Source organism: Saccostrea cucullata, unplaced genomic scaffold (genome assembly GCF_032062105.1).
Source record: "Saccostrea cucullata isolate Sc308-1 unplaced genomic scaffold, CSIRO_AGI_Scuc_v1 ctg17571, whole genome shotgun sequence".
Classification (NCBI taxonomy): Eukaryota; Metazoa; Mollusca; class Bivalvia; order Ostreida; family Ostreidae; genus Saccostrea; species Saccostrea cuccullata.
In genome coordinates this window covers 1-11,065 of record NW_026929965.1, presented here as the reverse complement: position 1 = coordinate 11,065, position 11,065 = coordinate 1, and the positions used below count along the sequence as shown (strand labels likewise).

At 34.8% G+C, this 11,065-nt stretch overlaps 1 protein-coding gene across 2 annotated transcripts; it reads left to right on the top strand.

Annotated features, from left to right (window-relative positions):
* Nucleotides 1–327: 327 nt before the first annotated feature.
* On the top strand, nt 328–6,047 carry LOC134282602 (caveolin-3-like). 2 transcript variants are annotated; one of them, XM_062765004.1, is made up of 4 exons: nt 328–600; nt 727–877; nt 1,516–1,593; nt 5,475–6,047. In XM_062765004.1, the coding sequence occupies exons 2-4, from the start codon at nt 740–742 to the stop codon at nt 5,739–5,741; spliced, it is 483 nt and encodes a 160-aa protein (XP_062620988.1). In that variant the 5' UTR covers nt 328–600; nt 727–739; the 3' UTR covers nt 5,742–6,047. The 2 variants fall into 2 exon arrangements, with proteins under 2 accessions (XP_062620988.1, XP_062620987.1); XM_062765003.1 differs by having other exon boundaries at nt 331–877.
* Nucleotides 6,048–11,065: the final 5,018 nt, after the last annotated feature.

Here is an 11,065-nt window from a genome sequence, read left to right as displayed (position 1 = left end):
TCAAGTTTTAAGGACAGATTAGAAAAAAAATCTCGTAACATTTCATGTATACCTTGCACCAAATATATTAATATACATGTATGTACATATATTATGTATTTCATCCTTTTATTAAACATACTTTTTGGCCTTCATCTGTTATTCCTGAACACTGGGCAACCTTTTTTTCTTAAATTTGACAAGTTTGCAAATATAATGTACCGTGATATTTTAAAGATTTTTTTAGAAATCCGAATCGTTAAAACACCGTGAACACCTTGTGATAATGGATTTTTCATCCCCCCTCTTTATCTACAACCTCAATTATACTAGGCTAGACACTTCATATCTAACTTCATTAGAATTATTATCAAGGTTTCTTAATCCCTCGACAAATAGAAAGATCCGGGCTAGCCCAGATTGGACATTATTGGAATAATTACTGCCACGCTGACCGATAAAGTGGGCGTGTCCTTCGGTACAAAGAACAGACAGTGGCGATAGTCAACAAAAACATACCCGCGCTCAAAAATCACTCATCCGGGGACGTTTTAACAGGGAAATATTTAGTGAATGGAGAAAAAATACACACTGTAAACATTGCGATTTTGGTCAATTCAGGTACTTGCTAAGCCAAGCTGAGGAATTTATTGGCCGCGTTATTTAAAGTTTAAAAGGCATTTTGGTTTTTGTGATTTTTGCAAAAAGCGACTTTTTGAAAAAAGATCATTTTTAATTTTTTTGAAGGAAATATTAAGCAATGGCGGACTCTGAAGCCAAATCGTCCGAAGTGAAATTGACCATCACAAATGAAAATGTTAAAACAAAGGATGTTACGGAGGGAGAGGAAATTGACCTTCATGAACGAGATCCGAACAACTTACACGAAGACCTCAAGGTAACTAAGCATTTTTTTTCTGCATCATAATTAAACTTTAAAAAGGGTTCCACAAATTATAGGTTGCTTATTTTTACTTTTTGCACATTAATTAGCTAAGGGCTTTAAAATCGTTTGGATTCCAAAAATGTACAGATTGATTAATTTTAATTTCCTATTCAAGCAATTTTAAGAAATGAGTTTCTTAAGAATTATTCAAACATAAGGGAATCATGTTTGATGTGCTTGTTTAAGAAAAAAAGTAATTGATTAGAAACATGTGTAATCGTTCAATAGTGTTGTTTATGATTGCTGTTTTGTTTCCAACAACTGAAATATACTTAAAGCGAACAGAAACAACAAAATGTTTACTTTTATTAATCTTTCTGCTTAAATGCATTTTACGAAGTATTCCATTTGCAAAGCTACTACATGTATAATCTTAGTTTTGCAATGCACTGACACGAGCATTTTTTTCCTTCTGCACAAGAAAGCGAGTCACGTAATATATAACTGTGAAATGCCACTTTTTGAATTCTTTCACAAAATGACCACCTAATCTACCAGCCATCTCAAATAATCTGATCTATTTGCGACTGGAGGGTCTCTCTCTGCTCTCATTTCTGTATAAATTGTTTACATTTGAACATTCTTTCCAGATCCAGTTTCAAGAAATAATAGGCGAGCCTCATGAAGATGTCTTCTCCTTTGACTGTGTGTGGATCAACTCCTACAAGGTTTGTTCGGTCGCCATTACGCTGGTATTCTAAACCTTGGCCCAGGGACCACTCGTCTTTTATTATTTATCAGTTGACTGGCCGTTAAGTGGACATATACACGTCAGGAAAATCCAATATTCCTTAAATAAACCTGTTTGTCCTATATCTTATTCTCAGCTTTTAATAAAGTCTTTCCTCCAGATATTCTCTGGTAGAATTTGTATGTGAGGGGGTAACAGAGCACCATTGATTTATTTGTGTAACTGACTAGGGTAATTATTTACATTAGCATCAGCTGGCCTCGGTTTAAAAGGAAAATATAATGCTCGTGTTGAAAGTCGTTATATTGAGTTAGTAGTTGGTATATGTATCAAATGACTGGAGGACAACATTCGAGTTTCCTCGGTCCTCAGGGAAGCGATATGTATTTAATCTATTGACGTGAAGAAAACTGCAGTGCGCGCCATGTTCATCAGCCCTTCATTATGTTCAACATGAAGATGCGTGGGACATTTCGTTAATAAAACGTCAATCTGCCCAACAAATCCATGGCGGTCAGCGACAGCGCCACCTTTTGGGACGCAGCACGACTGCAATCAATACGCGCATGTTCATCCTTAGTTCGACCAATGATGTCCTTTTATACCGATTTATGTGAAAACTGGGTCAACTTAAATCTTGAACGTAATTATAGTTTAAAAGCCCGTATGTGACATGGATCTTTTTATGTTTGATTTTCATGGGATCTAAATTTTATGAATACCGAAAACATTTTTATGTCTACACATTAAACCAATAATGACATAGCCCCCGGACTGTCAAAATATCAAGCTCTGTTGCACAAGAAATCTCGAGATACATGTATCTTCCATTTTACCTTTTTAGGCCAAACGCTGTACTTGAAATTCCAATGTACTACACTGTCTTAAAATGAATACTAGTATTTAAGTTTCAGATTTTAAGGTTTCATCAAATGACCAAAGGAGCTCTTCGGTCGTTCATCCCAATTTTGTCAAACGAGCTACAGATCTGCAGCTATACCGCTATATATAGTCCGTATCCTCTTAAGATTTCCCGTGTGTATTGCTATTTCTATGATAAAGAAAAAAAAACAGAAGAATAAATTTTTCAATGATTGAATTACTCAAAACGTATTTTAAGAGTTGAAAAAGGGCACTTCATTTCCAAAAAAGTCACCTTCGTTTTCGTGCCTAGAAGAAATGTATCTGTGTTTTTTAATTTGTAGAGCTATTATTGTTGAAACTTTTGAATTCACCAGACGGCAGTAAATACCATATAGTCACAAGCCGCGGTTGAAAAGAAAAACAACACCACTTTCCAAAAAACCTTCAAATTATTTAGAGAGCTTAATCTTGCAAAATGAAATCTAAAGAAAATAGCATTTAGGCTGCGTTTAATTTTATATCCAGGACACTTGCAGGGATCGACCCAAATTCACACCCGGGTTTACATTAAGGTCAGACGATACGTTCCCGGAATATCTGTTTTGTATACATCTTCATAATATATGAAAAATATACAAAATTTTTTTTACTTTCTGATTTCTAAACCGGTTTCTAGTTGTTTTTAAAAATTTGTAACACTAAAAATGTAATTTTAACAAACTAAGTATTTTTCCCCTAAAGGATTCGGTAGGAAATGCCATCCTCTGGTATCTCGCACAAATGCCTGGTAAGGTACCTCGATTTTTTGTGAGTAAACGTGTTAAATTAGTTACTCTTCAATGACAAAAGTTTGGAAAAAAAAAATGTATTATTGAGGAACGTCTCGTCTGTCCTTAACAACGGCTCGATCGATGTACAAGTATTTCCCGTCTTTTAAAATATCAGAAGTCAAAGAACGACAACTCAAGCCACGAAACAGTTCAATGCAAAATGTAATACACACAGAATGTATGAATTTGAAGACTTTGATATTCGACCGTTTGAACGCAAAATCAATAGGCGTCCTCCTTCAGCCATAGGGAATTGTAATGTAAAATATAACTACAAAAGCTTCTCGAGGTATCGCGCGGAAACAAAAAAGTTATAGAAAGACGGAAAATACAAACGCATGGACAGACAGACGAAGAGGTCGAAATACGTATCCCCCAATTTCAGTGAAAGCTGGGGGGGGGGGGATGTTGAAAAAAGAAACAAGAAAGAAAGGAAAAGAAAAAAAAATCGCTTTACATTTGGTAAAATCAAATTATACTGACTCCTCTCGTGTTAATTAATACAAAAATATGGCAGATGCATTGTGATTTTAAATGAGGACGAGAAGCTTTTTTTTCTTGTTTGTAAATGTTTAATTTAGTGCACATATTCAGGTGTATTACAAAAGTAATTATACCTGATTCCGATGACAAACGTCTGTAATTTGGAAGGGAGTGGGGTATGTTAATTATTATATAAGTAGGTTCAGATAAAATTTCTCTTTTGTTATCATCCACACGAAATTTTATCTATACCTAAATGTCAACAATTTCAGCATGCCCAGCTTGACAAAATCTGATAAAAATGGGCCAGGATAAATATGAGAATTTAATAGATGAAAGAAAAGTTAGTAATACCAGATAGAGTTATCTCTCTTCTCGAAGAAACCATGACCATTAGCATTCATTTTGTATAGTGAATGTGGGAGGATGGGGTATGCGACCTGGGGCCCGTTTTTCAAAAGAACTTACGACTAAGACCAAAACTTTCATCTGATTGTGAAATTACGCAATATCAATGATTTTGTGTAAATTTGCTAGTAAAGTATCTTTCTACATACCTTTTTAGCTCTACTGGTCAGAGACCAGAAGAGCTTAATATGCGATAGTAATGCATCCGGCGTCCGTCCGTCTGTCCTCTCTCTGTCTGTAAACAATTTTTCAAAATGCTACACCTCCTACAGTTTTGGCCTGATTTCAATATAACTTGGCACACAAGTAGACTACACTAAGATATCGGTTTTTGATTTCGATGAATGGTGTTGCCGTTGTTTCTAAAAATAGAAATTTCTGTGAAATTCTTTCAAAATGCTACTCCTCCTACAGTTTTGGTCTGATTTCAATATAACTTGGTACACAAGCAGACTACACTAAGATACATAATTCTGTGTATCGGTTTTTGATTTCGATGAACGGTGTTGCCGTTGTTACTAAAAATAGAAATTTCTGTGAAATTCTTTCAAAATGCTACGTCTCCTACAGTTTTGATCTGATTTCAATATAACTTGGTACACAAGTAGACTACACTAAGATACATAATTCTCTTTATCGCTTTTAGATTCTGATGATCGGTGTTGCCGTTGTTACTAAAAATAGAAATTTCTGTGAAATTCTTTCAAAATGCTACGTCTCCTACAGTTTTGGTCTGATTTCAATGTAACTTGGCACACAAGTAGACTACACTAAGATACACAATTCTATATATTGGTTTTTGACTTCGATGAACATTATTGCCTTGGTTACTAAAAATAGAAATTTCTGTAAAATACTCTCAAAATGCTACTCCAAATACAGTTTTAATCTGATTAAAATATAATGTGTCATGCAAATAGACTACTCTGAGAACATAAAGAGACTTATTCCAGGATCATTATTCTATTTACTGCTGTTGTAAAGTTCCAATTCCCAACTGCTTAAGTACTTTTCTCTTCCTTTGCTATAAGTACAAACCAGTAGAGCTTCAGTCTCGACAGAGACTTCTGGTTTTAAAAAGTTCAAAACAATTTTCTGTTTTATATAAATAAGAAAGTTATTAGCAGAATTATATTTTGGTCTCAGTTGTAATTATTCAAAAAGAAAAAAACGGGCCCATGGAATCTATCTTTTGATGTCATAACAAAAAAAAATTATTTCGAATTTTCATTAACACTACAAACTTGATAAAATCCCTTTCTTCTGATTTCAGATTTTCACAAACACCAAGATCTGGTGCTACAGAATCACCAGTCTGATCTGCGCACTTCCGGTGTCATTCTGTTGGGGGATCTACTTCGCCTGCTTCGCCTTCCATAACATCTGGATCCTCATGCCCTGCCTGAAAGCCTACGGCATGAACCTACGAATCCTCCGGTCCTGTTTCAACAGTATTATAGAGACATTTGTCAAACCCTGCTATCTGGCTGCAGGCTACATTTTCTATAACATTCGGATAACGAAGGGAAGTGGTGACTGAGAATTTGACGTGTGTTGGACTTTATTTTTAAATTATGCACAGTACGGTGTACTTTTTTAATACTCAGTTGTTTCCATTTCTGTTGTTTATATAACATACGGGACTAACACCATCATCTACGCATTTTTGTACAATTTCAGTAAATTTCTTAGTATGTTTCCTATATATATACGTACTGTTTTACGTTAACATGTGTATCGTGAAGTTTATTACATGTATGTGCATGAATATGAATGTTAAATTACAGGTACATGTATGATGCTGAATTATGCATGATGTGTAAGAAAATAAAAAAATTGAATAAATATTTCCACATATTTGTTTTCTCTGATTCTTAATCACTACTATTGGATTATAGCAGCACACACATGGCAATCGTGGCATTCCCCCTCTACAGATATTTTTTCCTTCACTTTTTGTCAAATATGATAAATTGCTTTGTTCTATGGAATTGGGGTGTAGTGTAACAGTGCACGTATTGCACTTTATCAACTTTTCACTTCATATTTCATATGGTTTTCATTTTTCAATACTTGCAATGCTTTTTATGGATATTTTTACCTGCACAAAGGAGAAAAGCGCTCATTTTCACTGAAGATCGTGAGTTTTACATGTAGCTGCTTCACAAGAATAGGACCCTTTAGTTAAGTGAAATGTATTGAATTTTCCCATTTCAATACACTCGGAGTTGCTCGGACCTAACCTCTGACGTCAAAGGAGTTCTACAACCTTGCTGAGTCAGTCATCTGACCTTATTTGAATTTCATATCAAATATTGCGCTTTTGAAATCAGAGTTACTTTTTTGCAGGCTCAACTCTGTGTTCTTGCATTCAAAGACTACTAACATACCGGTATTGTTGTAATTAATTTGAGGAATTACACAAATAAAGAAACCTTTTCGAAGAACTTTAGGCAGAGCGAAATATGAAAAGAGTGACAAGGAGGCAGTTTCAGGCGGAGAAATGTATCGACTTGATGCGTATTACTCCACCTACATGTATCACATCCGAGGTTTGAATGGAGCGTGGCGGAGTCAGCCGAGGATTGACGATCGATTTCAATAAGATGATAGAGTTACTTCCTCTGAAGGGAATCATTTACTGTGTTTAATACGCATGCGCTGTAAAGAAAGTCACTTCCGCTAGCTTTCTTGACATAATGGACAATCAAACGAAAAAGAAAGCGAAGTCTTTGGATATGGGTCGCGGAAGAACTGCTGCATATACAGCAATTGTAGAGGTAAAACTGTAGGAAGACGTGTCATCTATGGCACGCCAAATTCACAAAAATGAGCAAAACATAGTTTCACAGTCGATAAACTAGGTTTATCGGTTGAAACTATAGTTTACGGACTGTAAACTATAGTTAACAAAGTTAATCTATATTTTACAACTGTAAATCATAGTTAACGCGATAATCTATGTTTCACAACCGTAAACTATACTTAACACCAGAAACAATCATATGCGATCGCAAAACATAGATTATCTGATAAATACAGTTTCACGATTTGTAACCTATGGTTTGCAACTCTTAACTATAGTTAACGATCGTATAATTATAGTTTACAGACGTGAATCTATGTTTATCAACAAAATCTATTGTTAACGTTTTATTACAGACAGATAAACTAAGATTAGCATTCGTAAACTATAGTTAACAACTGTTAAATATAGTTTTACAGATGAAAACTATAATTAACGAATTGTAAACTATAGTTCACGGTTTGTAAACTATAGTTTACAGTCGATAAACCTAGTTTATCAATTGTGAAACTAGGTTTAACACGCCAAATTCACAAAAATGAGCTAATCATAATTTCACAGTCGATAAACTAGGTTTATCGGTTGTAAACTATAGTTTACGGACTGTTAACTATTATATTTTACATCTGTAAATCATCTGTAAATCATAGTTAACGGCCCTTGTGGTTAGAGCATCTGCTCTAGAGTCGCGAAGTAAGGAGTCAATCCTTACGTCGCGGGTTCGAATCCCACTGTGGGACGTGGAGACTGGTCCTTCGGATGAGACCGTATAAACCGAGGTCCCGTGTGGCAGTAGGTGCTGGTACGAAAAAGATCCCTCCCTGCTCAATGGCCCTGAGTGCCGAGCATAGGACAAAATTTGCAGCTCTCCACCGGCAAGTAGTGATGTCTCCATATGAGTGAAAAATTCTCGAGAGGGACGTTAAACAATATACAATCAATCAATCAATCATAGTTAACGCGATAATCTATGTTTCACAACCGTAAACTATACTTTACACCAGAAACAATCATTTGCGATCGCTAAACATAGATTATCTGATAAATACAGTTTCCCGATTTGTAAACTATGGTTTACAACTCTTAACTAGCTAGTTAACGATCGTAAATTGTTGTTTACAGGCGTGAATCTATGTTTATCAACAAAATCTATTGTTATCGTTTTATTACAGACAGATAAACTAAGATTAGCATTCGTAAACTATAGTTAACAACCTTTAAATATAGTTTTACAGATGAAAACTGTACTTAACGAATCGTTTACTATAGTTTACGGTTGTAAACTATAGTTTACAGTCGACAAAACTAGTTTATCAATTGTGAAACTAAGTTTAGCTCATTTTTGTGAATTTGGCATGCCATAGTCATCGGTCTCCACACTCAGATTTCCTAGCGACACAGGGAAGAAAAGAATGGCTATATTCATGACACTTTTATGAATCCGACACGCGGCCTCGGATTGGGATGTGCAGCCTGTGTATTGGGAGTATTTAAATTGATGACGCTCGTAAATTATCAAGTATTGTTTTGAATTTTGAACATCAAATCAAATATGGTATACACATATATATTATTTCACGCACTGGTAGTGTGATATATTAAAGAATCTACGAACATGTGATAAAAATTCAAAATCCATATTATTGACATTATCAATGAATGCAATTTAATGCGAAAAAACTTCAATCTGCACATTCAACATACATTTGAACATGTATATTTCTTAACTACATGTACACTGTATGGGCAATGTTATCTACTTCGAATATTTGTCAAACAATACACACTTCGAAGTCCAAATTTCGTTGGATAGGATGCACGTGTTGCGTACTCATGGTGGACATTGAATTTTTTAAGTCGGAAATACTATTTTTAATCAGCGTTTTTGCTCTACCAGCCCTTGCTTCAAAACAAATATCGTCGCTAATCGACAATCATTGCATTTTATGAGAATGTGAAATTAAGGATAAATAAATTGCTCATGGAATCACATACTTACATTTTAATAAAATTATCATAAAAGGAATTGCAGACTATGAATGTTCCTGAGAGCTTGATAAATTTTTGGACTTGAATTAGACTTACTCTGTGCCAAGTTTCAGGTAAGTTGAGCCGGTGTGATTGCGTGGACCTCACGGTCCACGCAGTAAATATATAAGCGAGGCTAAACAGGATGCCCTGGGCATACGCCAGCCTACGCATGCGCGAGAATTCAAGAGAGTTTCAATCGGCAATCTTCGGCTGACTCCGCTTCACCAATCGCAACTTCTCGGGCCTTTTCGACTAGCTTTCCGACATTTGACAGAAAGACCCGAGATGATGCGATTGAGAGTTCATTGGCGGATCCAAATTTTAATCTTGTACAATACTTTTAAACACGAACTAAACATTGAATCTATGGCACAAGCATTTTAGAAAGATGAAGAACTTACATTTAGCTAGTCATTGAATCTTTTAAAAACCTAGAACTAGAAAATTCAAGTTGTTAAGTTATCTATTAGTCGTTGAAATAGGCTGTAATCATGGTAATTTCGTTAAACTTCGGATTGATCTCGGTAGTTTACAGAATAAAATGCTTTTTCAGTTCGAGTCAATATCAAAGGCCACAATTCGAATATTTTTATTTCAATTGATAGATAATTAAAGAAAACAACAAAATGATAACAAATTTGTTGTTTAAATACGTTTAAATGTACATCTTTTAAAATAAAACGATATCTCCGAGACTAAAAAATTCAAAATGGCGGCGCTCATGAAAAGTCGGACAGGGAAGGAACGGTTCAAGAAAATACATAATCTGACGCGCGCCGAGGTGCTTTAGAAGATCGTACTTGTGAAATAAACTTATTTATGATTCCATGCATATTTGTGAGGAATGCTATGTTTTGTTCCAAATAAAAATAAAAAATAAATAAAACCTTTTATTTTTTAAATCTGACGTTATTATGTTCCCCAAACGAAGTTGGGGAACATATTGTTTTTACTCTGTTTCTTATTATTATTATGTTCCCCAAACGGAGTTTGGGAACATATTGTTTTTACTCGGTTTCTTATTATTATTATTATGTCGCCCCGAACGAAGTCGGGGACGACATATTGATATTGTACGCATGTTTTTTTTATCCAGGCTGTTTCTCGGAGGTGGCTGGGACAATCTTCCTGAAACTTTCCTCAAAGGACGATCACTGGTTGTATTTGTGCAGTGAGGTCGTTCAGTTCCAATATGTCTACCGTTGCCATGGAAACCTGTAAAAAGCGACGAATTTTGTCCGAGAGTGTTCTCTCTGGTCCCTTAAATGTTCGTCATGAAACTTTTCTTATTTTAATGATTAGTATCTGTATTTGTGCGCCTCGCATTTAAAATTTTCAAATAATCAATTATTGCCATGGAAACCAGGTGAAAGTTAAAATTCTTTAATATCGATTTTCTCAATAACTACTCAGGCAATTGTTTTGAAACTTTCAACGTTTATTCCTTGCAATGTGTCAAAGTGATTTCTACTTTCAAAATAATTGTAATGAGTCGCTCACAGTTGCCATAGAAACGAAACATAAAAAAGATTCAGATGTACACATGTGTTCTCCAAGGTCTAGGTCAAAGGGTCAAAGTTCGTCGTATCCAATATAAGTTCTTTTCACAAGGATTACATATTTGAAATATGAAAGCCCTAGTACTTACCGTTCAAACGTTATGGCTATTTACTATGTTCAAGACGACCCCCCCCCCTTTTGAAGCACACAGCCAAGTAGAATACACGGATATAACATATACAACTTACAAGTAATTTTTTAAAATCTTCATTCATGAAACTCAGTTCCCGTCATGTGATATTTTGCCATCATTCATTCTCCTTCTGTTTTGTCTCTTGAATTTATAAATATTTTATTTTATCTATATAAAAAAAAATTAACGATTGTCAGCTGCATTTATTATCATTTCGCGTTTTCTTGTATATCTATCACTTGTATATTATTCATTTCATTAGATAGTGCAAGTATAAATTAAAAAATTGGTACATCATTTCCATAGTTTTAATTTATTCATAAATCCTTTGATC

Coding starts and splice junctions, on each gene's coding strand:
- LOC134282602 (XM_062765004.1), top strand. CDS start 740: ATGGCGGACTCTGAAGCCAAATCGTCCGAAGTGAAATTGACCATCACA. Junction 878..1,515: donor ACTTACACGAAGACCTCAAG/GTAACTAAGCAT, acceptor CATTCTTTCCAG/ATCCAGTTTCAAGAAATAAT. Junction 1,594..5,474: donor TGTGGATCAACTCCTACAAG/GTTTGTTCGGTC, acceptor TTCTGATTTCAG/ATTTTCACAAACACCAAGAT.